Consider the following 20,014-nt stretch of genomic DNA (forward strand, 5'->3'; position numbering starts at 1 on the left):
GTTTCAGAGAGAGAACTTGGCTGTTTCCGTGAAGGCTGAAGCCATCGGATGATCCTGAGCAAGGGAAGGTTGGCGTGCCAGCTTCTCCTCCGGAAGGAGGCTGACAGTGTGTACAGGATGGGCTGGAGAAGGCCATCGGGGTCCAGTGGGAGCTGTCCAGAAGCTGGTGCTTGTGGTGGGAAGCAGAGGCCTACTCTGGAGCCCAGGGCCTGGACGAGAGCAACCGCAATGGCATCTCTGGAAGTCAGAAGGAGGAAGAGACTTCTTTGGCGGTCCAACCCATGGAACGGGAGCCATGGTGGGTCCTGCCAATCTAGTAGGGCTCCATGTACAGGCTGGCAGAGGACTCGGCGCCAGGAGGTTAGCCAGCCACCCGAGAGAAAGAAAGCTTTGCTTGTTTTCCAGGTTGATTCAGGTCTGCCTTCCGAGCTCTAAGGGGGCCGCGGTTGCTGCTGTCAGGGCGAGGGTCCCCAGGCTCCTGAAACCACGGAGCTGAGGTCTGGCAGCCCTCGTTTCCCCAATTCTCAGCAATGCTGAGGAAGTGTAAGTGTGGCATTTAGGCCGAGTCTTTTAAAAGAGCCATGAACAAGGGGGTTTCCCCACCGTCCTGAGGCCCACTTCCTCCACAGCCAGCCCCAAACACTGATGATTCATTGCCCGGCTGGAGTCCTGGGGTGAGCAGGGCTCCTCGGCCTGGCCCAGCCAGGAGATGCGGGTTCTCTGCTCTGCCCTCGTCCCCCCTGACCCCTTCTCCCTGGGCCAAGGCTATCTCCTGCACAGTTGAGGTTAATATCCACTGACTCCAGTTAGTATGTTTTATAAAGTTTATTAATAATCACTCGAAGTAGAAGAAGTAAAAGAACAAAATGAGGAAGCCTAAACCAACCACGTGGCTCAGATTCTCCCGCCTGGCTCTCCCCCAACCTCCACAAGCGCCTTCCTGGGAAAAGAGAGCGAGGGAGGAGCCACACAAAGCTTGCTTCTTTCCTACGTTAGTCTGCAGCGTGAATACGCAAACGGGATGCTGGGAAAGAGAGTCCTGGGGAGCAAACTCTAATTACATTCTCTGAGCCAGTCATGGTGAAGAAATGGCCGTGATGGCTCGAGGACAACCGAGGACAGACTCTCCGATTGCCCCAAGGGCCCCCCTGGCTCCGCACCTCCGTGGTGACAAGTGCTCTCATCTGGGTGGCCCTGGCTGAGGGCTGAGGGATCCCTGACCCTTCTTCTCTGCGAGCTTTGGTCATGCCATCCAGACACCAGGGAGGACGCGGATGCTTCCGCTCCCTCCTCCCGGGTAAATCTTCAAGTGCTCGGTGCGAGATGGCTTTCCTGCGATGGATTGCCCTGGGTACCACCACCTCTTCCTATTGCTCTGCTGGCCCCGTGAGAACAGGCTCTCCGAGTCTCAGGATCGTGGATTTGGAGATCGCGGGAGTTCCTAGTGAGCTGATCCACCCTCTTCATTTTCAGACCTGCCTTCGGTCAACAAGGAAATCATTCAAAGGACCAGGATTCGAATCCAGGTCCTGGGATGGCCAATCTCCACCCAACACCACCACCCCTTTCCCGCCCTCTCTGTCAGTTCTACTGAATGTTGCCTAGGACAGAGAGCCCAGAATGCTCGCCCCGGGGGCACGGCGGCCCTCAGCTTCCACCTAGTCCCTCCTGGGGAAACAGATCCAGAGAGCGAAAGCGACTCGCTGAATGACTAGACTGGACTAGAACCCAGGCCTGCACTGCTTCCATGCCACAGCCACAGAGGCTAAATCTGAGGTGGACTCCCGAGTGGGAAAGCTCTTCTAGAAATGGCACTGGGGGATCCGAGACCGTTTGAATGTTTCCCGGGCTCTGTCCACTGATTTATTTATTAAGTCTTTAGTTAAGGATCGAGCAGCCTCTCTGTTCCAGGCTCGGTGCCAGGCGCCGAGGACACGAGTCAGAAAGTGTTCCTACCCTCGTGGAGCTTCCCTTCCACTCTGTCTGGGCATTTAGAGCCTCGCCCTCGAGACCCCCCAGCCACCAGGACCTCGGAGGAGGGGGAGGCCCGGCTTCCCAGCCACCAGGACGTCTCGGCTCTTCGGAGAACTCGGTGCTGTGACCCGAAGCCGTCGTCTCTCTCCTTGAGGCCTCGGTCGTCTCGTCTGGGGAACGAGGGCGTTTTCTCTGACAGAAGGTGCCCCTTAGCGCGATGTTCTGGGTTCCGGGAGCCTCAGAGCTCTGACATCCTTGTTCTGCCGCTCAGCAAGGACAAGGATGTGCGTCTAGAAGGAGGCGGCGGCTCAGGGCCCCTCGTGAGCACCGGGAGCCCCCCAGAAGCCCAGCTGGAGTGGCAAGGTCGGGGGAGCCCGGCCTGAGAGGCTGCCTCAGAGCTTCGCTGGGGCAGAATTTTCCAGATAAACTTGGCAAGTGCGTTTGCCGGGGCTGTGAGGACGCCTGCTTTATCGCTCCGAGCGGGGACATTCTTGGGCTGCCTCTCCTCGGCTCCTGGAAGTGCTGAGCCTCCGTGAGCAAAGCCAGGGCCCTGGACACGGCTCGGATCTTCCCTCACTTCGGGACTCGCTGGAATGGGGGGAGCCGGGATTCAGCCCCAGCCCCAAACCCTGTCAGAGCCGAGGCAGACTTTAGGCATCGCCGATTCGGGGCCCCCTAGAGAGGGGAAGGGACCCGAGTTCCAATCAGGTCTTCAGAAAGACTGACAAGCCAAATAACCTTGTTCAGCCTCAGTTTCTTCACTTGTAAAATGGGGATAACAGCAGCATCTGCCCCATCGGGCTGTCGGGAAGATCCAGGGAGATCATGTACACGGAGTGCTTCGTAATGGTTAAAGAATCGGAGAAGCACGAAGTCTTGGGACGATGAGGAGGATTCTCCAAAGAGCGAATAATGGCCATTTCTGATTGGCTGCCCAAGTTCTTAGACTGTGCGAGAATCTGGAGCTGGAAGGGACCGTCGAGGGCACAAATTTACAGGGAAGGAAACTGAGGCTCACGAAGGGGGAAAGAATTGTCCAGAAGAGTTGGCGGGATTGTGCTAAGAAGATGGAGGCTCTCCAGTTGGTTTGGACATTAGCGACCCTCCCTGAGCCCCCCAGTATTCCCCCTGGGCAAGATGGCCACCTCGGGGCTCTCAGGCTGCTCTGCCGGCCGGGGTAGCTGCTGAGAGGAGGCCCTTCCCGTCCAGCCCACGGGTCTGGGCAGCTGCCAGGCAGTGGTGACTGAGGCCCCCTAGTGGACAGCGTCCCTCACTGCAGCCCTAAAACCTGCCCCATCAGCCTGGAGCTCCAGGGAGAGAGAAGGGCCAAGCGGAGCTCCAGAGCCCCACCAGGCTGCTCAGCATCCTCCGAATAGTAGACCCAGCAGAGAAGGGCAGGATGGGGAGAGGGAGGCGGAGACAGACAGAGCGCCGGGGGAGAGAGCGCCGGGCAGCCTTTCCATGGCTTAAAGCTCTTTTTTTTAATTTTAAATTTAAAAATGTCTTCCATTTCCATTTCCAACGCTTAAAGCTCCGCACACGCCTCTGTGGCGTGGATGGCAGATCGGCTCCAGATAGACCCACGCGGGCCCGGCTCGGAGCAGGAGCCTCCGAAACGTGGGCAGGCCGATAGAGGGTCTGAGGGCATCCCGAGCCGCCCTCCGGGGCGATGTGCGCCCTGACGTTTTCCGGACAAACCCTCGCGGCCCCTCTCTGTGGTCTTTCACTTGGATTCGAAACGAGGGCCGCTGGGGGGTGCCGTGGATAGAGCGCTGGGTCTGGAGTCCTGAGATCAAACTTGACCTCAGGCACTGTGTGACTGTGTGTAAGTCATTTCCGTTCTCTCTGCTTACTTGCTGGTCTGTAAAATGGGGATGCAAAAGCGCCAGCAAGTTCTCACGAGCCTTGAGGGAGGCAGTGCCTGTGGCGTGACTTGTCGGCTTCCTTCCATTTCTGCGAGTCGCCTCGGCCTTCCGTTGGTCATGGATTGTGAGGCAGCTTTTAGGCACGGTGGCCGAATGGTTAAAGCGGGGTCAGGAAGCCCCGGCCCGATCCCACGCTGCCCCCAACCCTCCTTGGCTGTGCGATGATTGCCGCGAGTCTTGGCCTCTTGCCTCCGTTTCCTCCTCTGAAAACGGGGCTTCTGTGAAAGAAAGCTTTGGCAGTTGTTCCGTGCCAGCCCGTCCCTCCCAGCCCAAGACCTGGTGACCGCCTGACCGCTAGATGCGTCGAGGCAGAGACTTTGCAAAGCGTGCCAACGAGAGGAGGTTCTGGGGCGCTCACGGGCTCACCCGCCAGGCCCCGCGGGGGCAGGTATGATGGTGGTGCCCAGCGCTTCGCGGTCATCCTCTCATTTAAGCCTCGCCAGGACCGAGGGAGGGAGGGAGGCAGCAGCATTCACCGGAACCGCCTCGCGCCAAGCTTTGCACGTGGGGACTTGGCTAGGACTAGGCCCATTGCACAGAGGAGGAAACGGAGGCCCAGAGCAGTTGCTATGCCTTGATTGTGGTCACACAGCTCGTGTGAGGTGGGGCAGGAGCGCTCCGAGGCCGGAACTCCGAACACCGTCCCACGCTGCCCGGGTGCGAGACTCCTGACGAGCCAGAGTCGGTCAGGCCCTTAACAAGCGTCTGTCAGCCGCCTTCTCTGGGCCAGGCTCGGGGCTAGGCACTGAGGACACAAATACAGTGGCGACATCACACTCTACTAGTGGAGACGAGACGAGGAGAGTCTCAGTGTCTAGGCTCGAGAATGAAAGGAATGAATGTGAACACAAAGTGGCTAATGCAAGATCGTAGGGGAGGAGGGAGGGTGGAGGGAAGAGGGAGGGAAGGGAGGAAGAAAAAGAGGGAGGGAGGAGGAAGGGAGGGAGGAAAGGAGGGAGGGAGGAAGGGAGGGAGAGGAAGAAGGGCAGTCAGTACCTGTAAGAGACCTGAAGGAAGTCTGTGACTTGAGGAGGGAGAGCATTCCAGGCAGCTGATGGGGAGAGAGGCAGGACCTTGGAAAGCGCCTGCTGGCCTCCTCTGGCTTGAGGTGGGAGGAGGCTGAGGGGGAGAAGGGGAGGGGGGGGTCCAGGTCCTGCATGCTCTGATTCTCCGTTTCTTCACCTAGAATCAGGCTGCTGTGCTATTTGTGCTGCCCACCATGAGCACAGGCTGGTTGTAAAGTTTAAGAGTTAAGGATGCTGGTTTCCCTCAGCAGTTTGAACGCAAACTTCCCCAGGGCAGGAGTCTTTCTTTTCCTCATCCTCTGGCACACCGGAGGTGTTAGAAGTTGCCATGAGGCTCAGTGGTCAGAGTACTGGTCCTGAAATCAGAAAGACCTACATTCAGATCCAGCCTCAAACACTGAGAAGCTGTGCGACCCTGAGCAAGTCACTTTATGGCTGCCTGCCTCAGTTTCCTCAGCCGTAAAATGAAGCTAATAGCCCAGCACTTCCCTCACAAGATAGCTGTGAGGATAATATGAGATAACATTTATAAAGTGCTAAACACGGGACCTGGCACATAGTAGGCACTATATAAATGCTTATTCCCTTCCTCACCCCATCATCAAGTAAGTATTCCAGAGAGCCATTCTGAGGTTCTTTCTCCAGCTCTCTTTCTCTTTTTAAAACCCTTGTACTTCTGTGTATTGGCTCCTAGGTGGAAGAGTAGTAAGAGTGGGCAATGGGGGTCAAGTGACTTGCCCAGGGTCACCCAGCTGGGAAGTGTCTGAGGCCAGATTTGAACCCAGGACCTCCCGTCTCTAGGCCTGCTCTCCATCCACTGAGTTACCCAGCTGCCCCCTTTCTCCAGCTCTCTTGACATTCTGTGGCTACTAATACCAAAGGTGGAATATATAGCCATAGGTCAGCAAGTTGGCAGATCAGTGGATAGTAGGAAGAGCTCAAAGAAGACCTGTGTTCGAGTCGTGCCTCAAACATTTACAAGCGGCTGCTTCGCTTTCCTCAGCTAAAAAGAGAATAATAGCACCTAGCTCACGGGCTGGCTGGGAGGTCCAAATAGGAGAATATCTGCAGGGCTCTACGCCTGGCACACGATGGGTCCTAGTCGAGATTGATAAACAGAATGATGGATGAAGAGAATCGTCCATCTCTGCACATATCATTGGTGTTCAGAATGCTTGTTCATCTCCTGATAAAGGCAGCGGATTGATTGTAAATAATGACGACGGTGATGAGTCACAGAAATAGATGGCAGCTGCTCTACACCACTTAGGAGTTTGCAGTCTATCAGGGAAGGGCAGAGCCTGTGACAGGCTTCAGCTTCCCCCCCCCCAACCCCCCCAGCAGTCTGACCACTCATTGGACGCTGGGCTGAGATCTCCCATTTAGAACCCCGACAGCCAAATTCAAGTTTCTGGCTGAGGTCGGGGACTCGTCCCATTCCCAACCTTCCTCCCCACCCCCGTGCCACGGTGTGCGCAGCATCAGAAGGGGGCAGCAAAGGCCTGAGGGTCACTCCTTCCAGGCTTCTTCCTTTCCTTTCTGCCATCACGAGCACACTCGGGCTCTGGCTGGGGCACGGATGGGGCCCTGAGCCCCAGCCCGCAGGCACAGCCTTCAAGGTCCCAGAGTCGCCTCCACGCTAGACGTCACCAGCGTTCGAGGCTTCTCTGCCATGGAAAGAGCCTGTTCTGCTCCCAGGGTTTATCGCGCCAATTTTAGCAGATAAGAATGGCAAGTTGGACAGAGTCAAGCCAGGAGGGCCTGAAGACCAGGAAGGGCCGAGTTGAGGGACGCTTTAGATCGTCCACCATGGAATGCCAGAGCTGGGAAGGACCTTCACCCGCCAAGCACGGCCTGGCAGCGCGTCAAGCTGAAAGGGGCCCGGCACGGAGGACGGAAGGCGCTTAGGCTCTCCCCAGTCACTGTTCTGTGAGGGACAGGCGGGGGAAGGCGTGGAAACAGAAAAGCAGAAAGAGCTTCCCCAGCTCGGCTTCTAGAAGCCCCAAACCTCCCTTCAGGCCGGAGATCTGTGGGCGGCCGCTAAGGAGAGAATCCAGACGGTGACTTGGTAAGCCAACAAGCCGCGTCTCTCCGTGGCGTGGGGAGGAGGATGGTATTTCTGCAGCATCTCGCGTGATGCTCTGCTCGGTGCAGCAGACCGTTGTTCAGTGCCTGCTGGCTGCCGAGTCCTATTCTAGGCGTGAGCAGAGAGGAAAACCTGGCTAGTGCCCACCCCTGGCCCTCACAGGGGGCGTCAGATTGGTCCTGAGAGCCCAGGCCGCGGGGGAATTCGAATGCTGTTTGCCCAGACGTGTTGAGCTCGGCAGGCTTCCTTTTAAATCGGCTTTGCCTTTCTAACCCTTTGCTTCCTTTTTATTGACTCCCCAGGTTTCCTGGAATGGGCAATCTCCTGAAGGTCCTAACCAGGGAAATTGAAAACTACCCACACTTTTTCCTGGATTTTGAAAGTAAGTTCCCTGGCGGCCTAGCCCTAGACAATAGCAGAACCTCTCCTTCCTCGCCTGTCAACTGGGCCACAAGAAAGTTTCGGCTCCAGGCTCCCAGCCCCGCTTCCAGCCCAGCCTGGCTCCTCAGGCCTCAGTCTTCCAGAAGAATGGGATGGAGCCCTCCTCTTGTGCTTTCCAAAGGCTGTGGTCAGTTCAGGGGTCCCGGTGTTAGAAGGGAGCTGATCTTTAGGAAGAATAAGCTCAGGCTAAACTAAACGACGGCTTTTTAAAATACTTTAAAATCCACACATTTTCAATTACATTGAAAATGCAAGAAGATAAAATGAGCAAGGACGAGGGCAATTAGCTTAATTGGAGAGAAAAAAATGTCATGTAAGTGGTCTGCAAAACCAGTCAAGAAGTAAAGCAGGGGGCAGCTGGGTAGCTCAGTGGATAGAGAGTCAGGCCTAGAGACGGGAGGGCCTGGGTTCAAATCCGGCCTCAGACACTTCCCAGCTGGGTGACCCTGGACAAGTCACTTGACCCCCTTACCATTCTTCCACCTAGGAGCCAATACACAGAAGTTAAGGGTTAAAAATAAAAAAAATAAAAAAAGAAGTAAAGCAGGAATCCATTATTAGCCCACTGGAATATTTAGAACATAAAATATAGAAAATCCGCCTAGCAAAGGACTTTAGAACATAGATCCTAGAATGTCAGAGCTTAGAACAGAAAACAGACGATCAGACATGAGGGAGACCTCCAGCTTTCCCTGATCATGGTACCCCTTAAGGCTATGCATCTTCTACATGTCTGTGTTCATGGAGACCAGCCATTGGCCAGCCAGGGAACGCTGCCCCACTGAGCATAATTCAAATGTCAAGATTGAGGACAAAGAGAGAAATAGAAAGGTTCATGTTTTAATGTTGGTTTGACATCTGTTTCATTCTAAGCCCCTAATTGTGTATTATCGCAAATGAGATTTATGTGAATCTGTATGTGCTTTTTGCAAATCTTAAAGCACTCTATAAATGTTGTTCTTATTCCTAGTGGATGTCTCCATTTCAGGTTTCTGGATAAATTCTTTTTCTCCCAAACATTTTCCCCCTATTTTATGTAAGATGATAAATAATTTCTTTTTAAAAAAAAATGTTTTTAAACCCTTAACTTCTGTGCTAGGTAGAAGAGTGGTCAGGGTGGGCCATGGGGGTAAAGTGACTTGCCCAGGGTCACCCAGCTGGGAAGTGTCTGAGGTCGGATTTGAACCCAGGACCTCCCGTCTCTAGGCCTGGCTCTCCATCCACTGAGCTACCCAGCTGCCCCCTAAATAATTTCTTAAAGGAAAGATCATTGAAGGTTCTTGGTTAGTATTGAAATTTGGCCTGATTTCTTTACTAATTTGCAAGCCACTTATGTGGCATTTTTCTCTTCAATTAAACTCATTTCCCTTGTCCTTGCTCATTTTATTCCCTTTTATGTTCAAAGTTATGTAAAATACATATATTTGAAGGGTGTTTTATGTTTTAGGAACTGTCATGTGTCTCTTCCTGTCATTACTACCTCCTTTGCCAATTCCTGACCAACCCGTGGTCTCTAGGCATATTTTATTTCCTCTTGACTACCCTCGTGTCTATTTTTGTTTTGAAACATGGAGAGTGAAATGTTCTGAAAAACAAAGCAAAAGAACATCCTCGGTGGGTTCTCCTCTCCTCCACCGTGACGTTGAGCACCTCTGGCTAAAATATAATGGTCCCTGAGGCATTCGAGGGGCTCTTAAAGGTAGGCATGCCAAGTACCAAGACATACCCACGGCATGCGTGCATGAATGTAACCAAGTCTGGCACATTTGCAGAGCACTTAGGATGGAAGCCCGCTTTGGGGAAAAGCACGCTGACATGTAAGGAAGCGGGGTGGAGAGACACGCGTATCATGCTGGACATTCCATAACTCCTTCTGGTGGGCCTCAGAGACCTGCCAGCTTCTGCCGGGCTTGTCTCTTTGGCTATCGGTCTCTGAGGGATTTCGATGACTGCCTTCATGGTGGCTGTCAAAAGGAATGGAGTCTCTGACTTTGGGAGTGTCAAAGGGCCAGAAGAACTTGCCACAGAAACCAGGGCTCAATGGATAGAGCGCCAGGCCTGGAGACTGGAGGTTCAAATCAGGCCTTAGACACTGCATAGCTGTGTGTCCCTGGGTAAGTCACTTAATCTTCATTGCCTGGTCCTTACTGTTCTTCTGCCTTGGAAATAATACTTAGTATGGATTCAAAAATGAAAGGCAAGGGTCAAAAAAAAAAAAAAAAAAAAAAAGAATCAACTTGCCCAAGACCACACAACTAACAGAGCTAAGTCCTGGACTCAGAAGTCTTGACCCTGAATACCGAGTTCTTCCCACCACACTAGGGTGGTTCCTGTTTTTGTTAAAAAATAAAAATAAAAACAAAGTCCGCTGGTACATCATTGTAGCCTGCCTAACAAAGAAGTAGCTTAGTGTGATCTCTGCAAGTCTGGTTTCTCAGGGCAGGAGAATTTGGCTTCTAAAGAGCTTTAGAGATGATCAGATCTGTCCCCTTGATTTGAAAAGGAGAAAAATCCACATACTTTTGGGAAAGGAACATGCTCAAGGCAGACAGGAAGTGACTACCAGGAAGCAGGGAGAGCAGGGCTCCCATCCTACCTTAGTAGCTATGTGACATGGAGTCATTCACTTCCCTGGGCCTCAGTTTCCTCATCCATAAAAGCAAAGATGTGAAAAGACCTTATAAGCTCCAATTCCAAGTCCTTGAGGCAGTGGGAGCACAATGGGAAAAGCTCTGGCTCTAGAATGAGGGGATATGAGTTCAAATCTCACCTGTGACTCTTAATGCTTGTGTGACCTAGGAAAAGTCCCTGAGTCTCAGTTTCTTCATCTGTAAATTGAGGGACCTGAGGTCCCTCTCCGCTCTAATAGACCCATGACCCAGAATCCTCTGATTCCCCACCTGGAATACGCCAAGCTTGGGTGCCCTATTGGTGTGTCACCAAGGTCCAAACTGTCAGGTTGAATCAGCGTGCGCGCGCACACACACACACACACACACACACACACACACACACACCAGCAAAAAGCATCGTTTTGAGCCAGTACTTTAGCCAGGGGGGAAGATCGGAGCTGAGGAGAAGTCCCAGCTTTAGCTTTTCGTCCTAGAAATTGCCTTTCTCTGGGGCGCTGGCAACCGAGATGAAAGACAGACAGAAAAGCTGGAAGAATTCAGGGAAGGCTGCCCCCCTTGGACCCCCCACTCACTGGCCCAGGCAGGGTTCTCGAAGGGCCAAGGGTGGGGCGTTCATTTCAATGTATTTGGCACCTCAGACTCTTTTTTTCAAAGAGCAAACAAGTTCTGAATGTCAAACCCTCCTTTTGAAGTCAACGATGAAATATAATTGAGCCAAGATGAAGGAGTATAATTGAACTGGGGAAAGTGTTTCATAGAATTAAGGGCTCCCGCTGGATGATGGGATACGGCGCCTCCCCCTCCCCCTTGTCATCTGACCTTGGAGAGGAAGGCTCCACTTTCCACTAATGACCCACAGATTGGAGTCCATTAAGGGCTGCCATTTTGTTCTGCATGTCTGTTTCCCTCCTCCCCTCACATACCTTCTGTTGGGAGTTGGGGCCGCCTGGGAGTGTCTAAACACCAACGTCCTTCTGCCCGGTCCTCTCCTAGTGGGCTGGGTGACCTATGAGGAGACCCTTGAGATAAACCAGAAGAGAGATGACGAAAGAAAGAAGAGGTTCAAGACATGGAGGGAAAGTCGGGGAGGAAGAGAGAACAGTGTTGAGGAATCGAAGATATCTCCAAAATAAATGCACCAGGTTCAAATCCTGCCTCGATCGCTTAAGTTGGGTAACCCTAGATAAGTCATTTACTCTTTATCTGCCTGTTTTCTTGTACGTAAAATAAAGGGCTGGGACTTGATGTCCCCAAAGTTGCATCTATCTCTGAATCTCTTCAGCTGTTTACAGTTACATCCTGCCCTCTGGGACCCCGCTTGAAGTTTTCTTGGCCAAGATAGTGGAATGGTCTGCCATTCCCTTTCCAGCTCATTTTACAGATGAGGAAACTGAGACAAACAGGATTCAGTGACTTGCTCAAGGTCACACGATAAGTGTCTGAAGCCAGATTTGAGCTTTGGAAGATGAGTCTTCCGACTCCAGGCCAGCACTCTACCCATTGGGCCACCCAGCTGCCCATCTCTAAATCCAGGACGCCGTTAAGGGAGAGAGGCCCCCTGAGAGGTAAAGTGCGGAGGGAACCTATCGAAAGGGGGCTGAAATGAGAATTTGGGAAGCAGCGTGACCAGCATGTAGTATGGGAAGGGGATGGCGTGAGGCCAATCTGAAGGGGACGGCTAACGCCGAGCCATAAAGCATTAGCTTACCCGCCTGTTCCATTCCCTTCCCATAGAATCTGTTCCTTAAGGGCAGGGACTGCCGGGAGGGGGATGTTTTTGTTTTTTGGCTTTGAAGAAACAGTGTCTCGTGTCTGGATTTTTTTTTTTTTGGTAACCCCCCTCCCTTCCATCTTGGAAGTAATCCTGGGTATTGGGTCCATGGCAGAAGAGCGGTAAGGGCTAAGCCATGGGAGTGAAGTGACTTGCCCAGGGTCACCCAGCCAGGAAGTATCTGAGCCCAGGACCTCCCACCTCTTGGCCTGCCTCCAAAATAGACATTACATTAATGATTGTTGAACGGATTGAATTAAAGGTAAAGTTCCTGAGCAGAAAGTGGCGGGCTCGGAACTGGACTTCACACAGGAAGGTGGGCTTGGCCACTAGCCGGGGGATGTATCGGAGCAGAAGGACCACGGGCGCGGGGGTGCTGTTCCCCATTATCGGCCTGACCGTGGAGAGGGCTCCCGGCTTGGGGCCCTCCTTCCCGAAGGCCGAGGCTCCCCGATGAGGGCTCAGGGATGCCCTCCCCCCTTTCTCTGCCTCCCCATAAATCGTTTCCACTTTACATCTTCCCGTGTTAATAATAGATCCTGATTTATGTCCCTCGGTTTATCCCGAAGAAGAAGAACAAAAAGAGGCAGCAGTGATGGATGGCGCCCGGAAGGCTTTGCTGTGCGTCTCGCTCTTCCTTTGACCCAGCAGTGTTTACGCAGCGGCCCCGGGGCCCCGAGCCAGTCATAGATCCTGGTGCCAAAGGCAGCCTGTCCTGGGAGAGCCGGAGACACCTCAGGATAAATGGTGCCTCGCATACCTCCTGTGATCTCTGGCATTCCGAAGAGAAATTCCCTCTCCGACTGCATAGCTGGTTCGGCGGGTTTCCAGGAACAGCTTCTCTGTTCTCGTGGTTGGTTTGGGGGCCCGGGACGGGAAGGCGGGTGCTTCTTGGGGCGCCCCCTCTAGAGCCCCCCCGGAGGCCGGCATCTGAGCTCTCCGATGAAGGCGTCCCTGGCCGGCCGAGCCTGTGGAGCCTTTCCCTGGCTCTGCTGACGGGGATGCCTGTCATTCCACCTGGGCTGAAAGGGGCCGGCCGGGACACGCATCTGGATTCCTGTCGACATGCTGACAGTCGGTGGTCGCCATCCCTCGGGGCAAAATTCTCCCCAATGAGGCGAAATCCTTTGGATGAAAACCTCCATCGCTCCGGCCCGAGGCTCCTTCCCTGACAAATCCCGCCTGTGTCGGATTCCCAGCGCTGGGCACTCTGAACGCGGCCAGAGATGGATGTGGGGGCGGGCAGAGGGCAGAGAGCGCGCCGTAACACACGGAGCCTTCGCGGGTCCCTCCAGAGCGGCCGCGTAAATCATCCCCCGCTCGGGGGGCTGCGGGGTGGCTTCCTCCTCCTGTGCAAAGGGTGGCTTTCTGAAATTGCTCCTGTAAATCAGAGACTTTAAGGGCTTCCTGGTGGAGACAGCATGGCTTCCTGGTTTATAGAACCATCTCTGAGAAGGCCGCTAAAGTCGCTGGCAATCCCTGGGATTATAGGGGAAATCTGGAGAGAAGCCCCTGCCAGAAGAAACACAGGACCCCGAGTCATGGAGCAAGCCCTGGATGGCTCCCCGGGGGCCTGGGTCCAGGGCCAATGCTGGGTGCCACCGGACGGGCCTCTTCATCTCCGCTCCGATCCAGCTCTCCCATTCTATGGATTCTCTATCACGGCGGTCTACAAGGGCCGGGGCCAGGGGGGGTCCTTGAAGCTCGGCCACCCCACCAGGGCAAAAATGCCGACCTCCATCCGCTGTCCCTGGTTCTCCCAAAGGGAAAAGGGCAAATCCCCGCTCCGATGGAGAGCTGTAGAAGCGCCGGGAGGTCTCCTTCCTGTCCCACCCCCAGCCGCCTCTTCTCCGAGCTGAGCTCCTGGTTCTTTCCATCAATCATCAGAGCCCGGGAGTTCAGGGCCCTTCAGAGCTCCTCTGCTTGTTTCCAGTTCATCAAAGTCCTGCCTAAGCAGCGGTACCCAGAGCCGTGCTCTTGGGATGACGGCTAACAGCTCAGCCCTCGCCTCCCTGTTCCTAGAAGCCAGAGCTGGTAACGCAGCTCAAAATCGGGATAACTTGTCTGACTGCCACGTTGAGTCTTCAGTCCACTAAAATCCCCCCAAAATTTTTTCAGAATGACGCTGTCTAACAGATGCCCCCCCATCTCGTAGGGGTGAAAATGGTTTTTGTACACGGCTAATTTTTCCCCCGGTGAATTCGCCCCTGATTCTCCAGCCTGCTGAGATCCTTTGGGATCCTCGCTTCATTGTCCTGTGTGTTGATTCCATAGGATGGCATCTCTTCTTTTCAACATTCACTTAGAAAAACAGCACAGGACCAAACAGATGCCTGCCTTCCCCCTCCTCCCACACTTAGAACCCCGTCGAGGCCTCGAATAAGTTTTGAATCTCTTTGATAGTGTCATTATCGAATCCTTACCTTTCTAGACACAAGAAATGTAGGAGAACGATCATAAAGCCCACTAAAACCTAGGTAAGCTATACCCACTGCATCCCCCCACCTCCTCTATTAGTAACCCCATCAAAAAAAGAAAATGAGGTTAGTTTGGCAAGATCAAAACCATCTTTGTAATCACGTCTCCCCTTTCAGAATGTTGGCTGACCGGCTCTTCAATGGTCCTTTCTAGAATTTGCCGGGGCAGCTGGGTAGCTCAGTGGATTGAGAATTCAGGCCTAGAGATGGGAGGTCCTAGGTTCAAAGCCAGTCTCAGACGCTTTCCAGCTGTGTGACCCTGGGCAAGTCACTTGACCTCCGCTGCCCACCCTTACCACTCTTCCACCTAGGAGCCAATACACAGAAGTTAAGGGTTTAAAAAAATTAGAATTTGCCCCAAAATTGAAGTCAAACACATGGATCCGAAATTTGTAGACATCATTCTCAGTTGTTTTTGTTGGGTTTTTGAAAACAAGAACAGTTGTCCCTTTTTCAATCTTGTGGCATCACTTCCACTTTTCACATTCTTCCATACATCACGGATGATGGCTCTGTAATCAATTCCTCCATTTCTCTTGCCCACTTCCATTTGATATGTGGTGCAGAGAGGGTGCATAACAGCTTTGCAGGTTCTGCTGCAGAGTTCTTCTGTCAGTTGATAAGGGGTTTAGAATCTTGGGAAGTTCAGTTGGCCCTGGGAAACTCATGGAGAGTATCAGGGTCCATCTGAGCTTCTTCTTTGGATTGAAACCTGGCCTATATTTTGCAGCTTTTCCTTAAAAAATTGTTAATTTAGCTAATTCCTTTGAATCTCCTTAGCCTACCTTATTCCCATCTTCATTTTCCCTACCTGAATGTCTGAGAAGTTTTGAAAGGAGAGCAGATCTGAGTGTTAGTTTCAAATCTTGGTAGTTTAGTCAAATAGGGCTCACCCTTGTTACAAACTTATCTATTGAATCATTGTATTCAACTTTCCTCCCCTTTTGCTACAAACCCTCTCAGGGCTGAGTTAGGCAGGTCCTATCTCAGTCTCACATTCCTGCCTCCCTTCCTCCACCTGAAGCTTTCTCTAGGCGGCTGTTAGGGTTACCTAATAGCCTCTATCCTTCCAATCAACCCTTAAAAAACAATAAACCCTGTTTGTCTTTAATCAAAACCCTTTGGCTACTTCATTAGTTTATTAATAAGAGAGGGAGGAGGAGAGAGAGAATAACATTCTCTCTGGAGTTTGAGGGAAGCTGGAGGAATCCATCTGGAGGAAGTGAAACTTCAATACTTCTCTAGTCCCTTCCTTAGTGATCCTGTGAAACTGACTAGAAGTCTCCAGTCAATTTCAAGCCATTCTTGGCTGGCTCTAACCTGGCTCTGTAAAGTGTCCTTTACTTGAAGGGCTCAGTCTGTTTCCCTTCAGTGTTTTGTCTCTATGAGTATCCAGTCTGTTTCCCGGCTGCTGTTGCCTGCCTTAGATTAACTCATCCTCTCCCTTGCAACTCTTTATACCTCAGTGTTTCTATTCCCTAATCTCAGACATTCCCTTATTTCTCCTACCACCTCAACTACCAACCTTCGTCATTGTACCTTCCTCATCCACCTTTCTGCCTTAGGGATTCACAAACCCCTATCTACAGTGCCTATCCTCAATTCCAACTGTACCTCTGCCTTAATTTCCCTCCTACCTAGCCTATTCCCCTTATTACATCCTGATAAATTCCCCTATTACATCTCATAAACTCATTGAGGATTTGGGGACTGAATCTGTTCTCTTTCTTTGTATCCCTAGTACTGAGTCCCTTTTCTTGCTTCTCATACTTACTTGCGACTGAATGCAACTGAAGAAAATCACAAAACCCTGGCAATTGGGCCCATTACAGATTTATGGTATATAATCCCATCTGGGCTCTCTCTCTCGCTAGCTGATATTTCACATCTCCCTAATTGATTTACTATTCCACTCACAGCACTGGCTCATCCAACTCTTTTCATGTCTCTTCAAACCTCCTACAGTCTACCCTCTCTGGCCCGTTACCCTCTCAGTTAAGAACTTTGCCCCATATTTCACTGCAAAAATGATAATCATTCCCCAAAAGCTCAATCTCCTCTCCTTCCCATCTCACTTTATTCAGATGCCTTTGGACACCAGTTCTTCCTTCTCCCCTGTCTCATGTGAAGAGGTGACTCTTTGCCTTACCAAGGCATGCATCATTAATACCTCAAAATCCTCTTTTCTAACATCCTTTCCCCTCTATCATAATAATCTCTCACTTATCTTCAATCTCTGTTTACTTTCCGACTTCCAAAAATCATGCCCATTTTCACTCCAACCTCAAAAAATTCACTTGATCCTTCCCTCTCTGATAGCTATTGTTTCATGTCTCTCTTCCCTTTTGTGGTTAAATTCCTGGAGGAGACCATCTACAACAGTTGCTCCAACTTCCTTGCCTCTCACCATCTTTACTCTCTCCAGTCTGCCTTTTTTTTTTCAACCCTTAACTTCTGTGTATTGCCTCCTTGGTGGAAGAGTGATAAGGGTGGGAAATGGGGGTCAAGTGACTTGCCCAGGGTCACCCAGCTGGGAAGTGTCTGAGGCAGGATTTGAACCCAGGACCTCCCATCTCTAGGCCTGCAGTCTGCCTTTCGACTTTGTCATTCAGCTGAAACTACATCTCCAAGAAGTTGCCAATAATCTCTTAATTGAAAGTTCCCAATCATTTCAATCACCAAATCTCATCCTATCTCTATCATCTTAAGCTCAAAACTGAACTCACTGTCTTCCCTAAAAATCCTTCTCCTCCTCCTCACTTCCCTATTGCTGTTGGGGTAACACCACTCTCCCAGGCATTCGGGCTCACCATCTGAATGCTATTCTCAATTCCTCATAATCAGTCACCAAGTCCTGCTCTCTTTCTGCCTTCATAACGTCACTCATGTCTGCCCCCTTCTCTCCTCTGACCCCTCATGGCCTCCCATCTGGGCAATAGCAATAGCTACTGGGGGTCTCCCTGCCCTACCCAAGAGTCTCCCACATCCACTCCATCTTCCTCTTAGCTATGAAAGCCCCAGCCACCTCCCTAGGAACTAAACTCCAGTGATTTCCTCTCATTTCCAGAGTCCTTCAAAGCCTTTCATCCCCTCCATCTTTCTGGTCTTCTTATACCTTATACTCCCTCCTCCACTACCCTGCTATCCAGCCACACTCCCCTCCTTGCTATTGCTCGCACACAAGACCCTCCATCTCCAGAGTACAGGCTCTCCTTCATTATCTCCCCCTCCCGGCTTCCTGGGTTTTCTTCGAATTCCAACTAACCTTCTCCCTTCTACAGTCTCCTCCTACCTTTCCCAGTGCCCTCCCTCCATAACTCATCTCCAATTTACCCTGTCTAGAGCTTGTTTCCATGTAGTTATTTGCATGTTTTCTCCCCCACTGGACAGTCTGGGAGTGCCTGGATGGCAAGCTTGGCACCGGGCCACCAGACACCTAGGAAGGAGGCACCTAACAATCTTAGGGACTATATTTTGATCCCCATTGGCTAAAACAGTGCCTGGCACAGAGTAGGTGCTTTAAAATGTTTATTGATAGATAATTTTTAGCAAGTGGAGGAGATCTGGGTGTGTGGAATCCTCCAGACTGGGCGAAGACCCCATCCAATGGCGATCAGAAGCTCTTGTAATCTATAGCCATCATCTATAACTATAAACAGACTCGTTCTTGTCTTTCTGCCCGCCCCCCCCCGGCAGCTGGCAGAAGACCTGGCGCATGCTAGACTCTTGGCAGATGTTTATTGATCAATCAGAGAGTTTCCAGAGAGGGTTGAGGGACTTGTCCATCATCCCAAAGTTGGTATCTATCTAAAGCAGAAAGTCTCAATCGCTGCCTTTGCTTCCTCCAGAGAAGATGCCTCCTAAATGATTCTGGAATGTAATCCAGCCTAGCCTGCCCCCCCATTGGATGATATGTTTCTGGGGGTGCTACTTAGTGGTTTCACATCTGTGGGCTCAGAGCCAAACAGAACCGTGCGCACAGTAGGTGCTTATCTAAAGAAGGTTTGTAGAATGGAATGGAAATCCCCGTTTCTGGGACACGCAGGTCCTTGGTGGGGGGTTCGTCTGGCCTTCTTTCAGAGGCAAACCCAGAAGCCTGAGAAGCTAAGGAGGGGACGCCACATGTATGTGTGTGTGTGTGTCTGTTCTGTTTTCCACGTTGCTTAGATGCTCAGCCCACGGAGGGCGAGAGGGAAATCTGGAACCAGGTCAGCGCCGTCCTCCAGGATTCCGAGAGCATCCTCGCAGACCTGCAGGCGTACAAAGGCGCCGGCCAGGAGATCCGTGATGTGAGTAAGCCAAGCCAACGATAATATTGTCCTGACGACGGCCAGGGGGGCAGGGGCCAGGGAGGGGGTGACGTCATCGCTGCAGTATTTCCTAGAATCCTGGAAAGAACAGGGGATGCAATGTGCCTTCGAGCCAGCGCATGAATGGTCCCTTTTATTGGAGGAAATTCATCCTCCCAGACACCCGGCCCAGCCCGCAGCCCCCCATCCCTGACACGCACACTCGGGGTTCAGCATCCGCCTTGCACATAACGATTCAGTGTTCAGCCTTCCCTTGCCTCGTCGTTAAGCGGCCGACTCTTGAAGGAAAACAAACCCGACGAGGAGGCTCCTCGCCCTTCGAGCCCCGGCCGCTCCTCTGACAGAGCGCAACCCGGGGACGCCCCTCCAGGCCCCATCTAGCCCATCTCCCTAGTTTATGGGCCATTAAGCCGAGCCCAGAGATCACGATCACCCACAGGTCTAGGGTCACCCCCAAGATTCCACCCCTGCTGAGAGTGCTTTCTGTCTATCAGATCGAGGTGGTCTTCTTGGCTTGGCATTCGGGCCCGGCCTCCTTGGCAGCCTCATTTCTGAGCATGCTCCTTCACACGTTCTGTGGGCCGTCCAGACTGACCCTGCTAGCCATTCCCCAGTCTCCGGCCTCTCGGCATTTGCACAGGCTCTGCCCTATTCCAAGAAGGCCCTCCTGCCTTCTCCCTCCCTCCCAGAATGGTTCTGTGCCTTCAGTGGTGGCGGCTCTCTTCCTTCTCTGGGAAGCCCCTCAGCTTGCCCCATTCTGAAGTGGTTTCTCCTTCCTGAAATAACGTTGGACCGACTTCAGGGCATACATCCGGCACCCTCCGGGGAAGCTCACTCAGGAAGTGTGCGTTTGTTCATTCATTCGCTGAACCAGCATTTCTAGCACGGTGCCTGGCACACAGTAGGCACTTAAATGGATGGATCGACGAGGCCACGGCTAGGCACTGAGGATGCAGGCCCTGCCCTTCTTCTGGGGGGAGTGACATGGAGTAAGCCCCCAAATAGACACCAAATCAATAGGAAGTCATTGGAGGGGGAAGCCCTGGCTCCTGGGAGAGTGTGGGGAGGCCCCGTGTGGTGCCTTCTGAGCAGAACTTAAAGGAAGCCAAGGATATGGAGAGGTGGAGAAGGGAAAGCATTCCCAGCATTCTGTGGGGAAGGGGTACCAAGTGGGATGCGGAGTATCACCTACGGAGAACAACATGGCGGCCATTGAGTTTGAGAGGGTGAGGAGGGCTGTGCCAGCAGTCTGGAGCCCGATTACAGAGGGCTTTCAGTGCCAGACAGAGGAAGTGATATTTTCTCCTGGGGTCAGAGGGAGTCATAGGAGCTTCTAGGCAAAGGGAATGCCATTGTCAGATGAAGGCGACCC

General features: G+C 52.3%; 1 protein-coding gene across 1 annotated transcript in view; it reads left to right on the forward strand.

Moving 5' to 3' along the window:
* The window catches only part of CYRIA (CYFIP related Rac1 interactor A), a 42,149-nt gene that overhangs the window by 11,620 nt on the left and 10,515 nt on the right, over nt 1–20,014 (forward strand). The window contains exons 3-4 of the mRNA XM_044663005.1: nt 7,313–7,392; nt 18,500–18,621. Coding sequence (XP_044518940.1) covers nt 7,323–7,392; nt 18,500–18,621 — 192 coding nt within the window. The 5' untranslated portion in view covers nt 7,313–7,322. The remainder of the gene's footprint in view (nt 1–7,312; nt 7,393–18,499; nt 18,622–20,014) is intronic.

The sequence above is a fragment of the Gracilinanus agilis genome, chromosome 2 (genome assembly GCF_016433145.1).
Source record: "Gracilinanus agilis isolate LMUSP501 chromosome 2, AgileGrace, whole genome shotgun sequence".
NCBI classification, from domain to species: Eukaryota; Metazoa; Chordata; class Mammalia; order Didelphimorphia; family Didelphidae; genus Gracilinanus; species Gracilinanus agilis.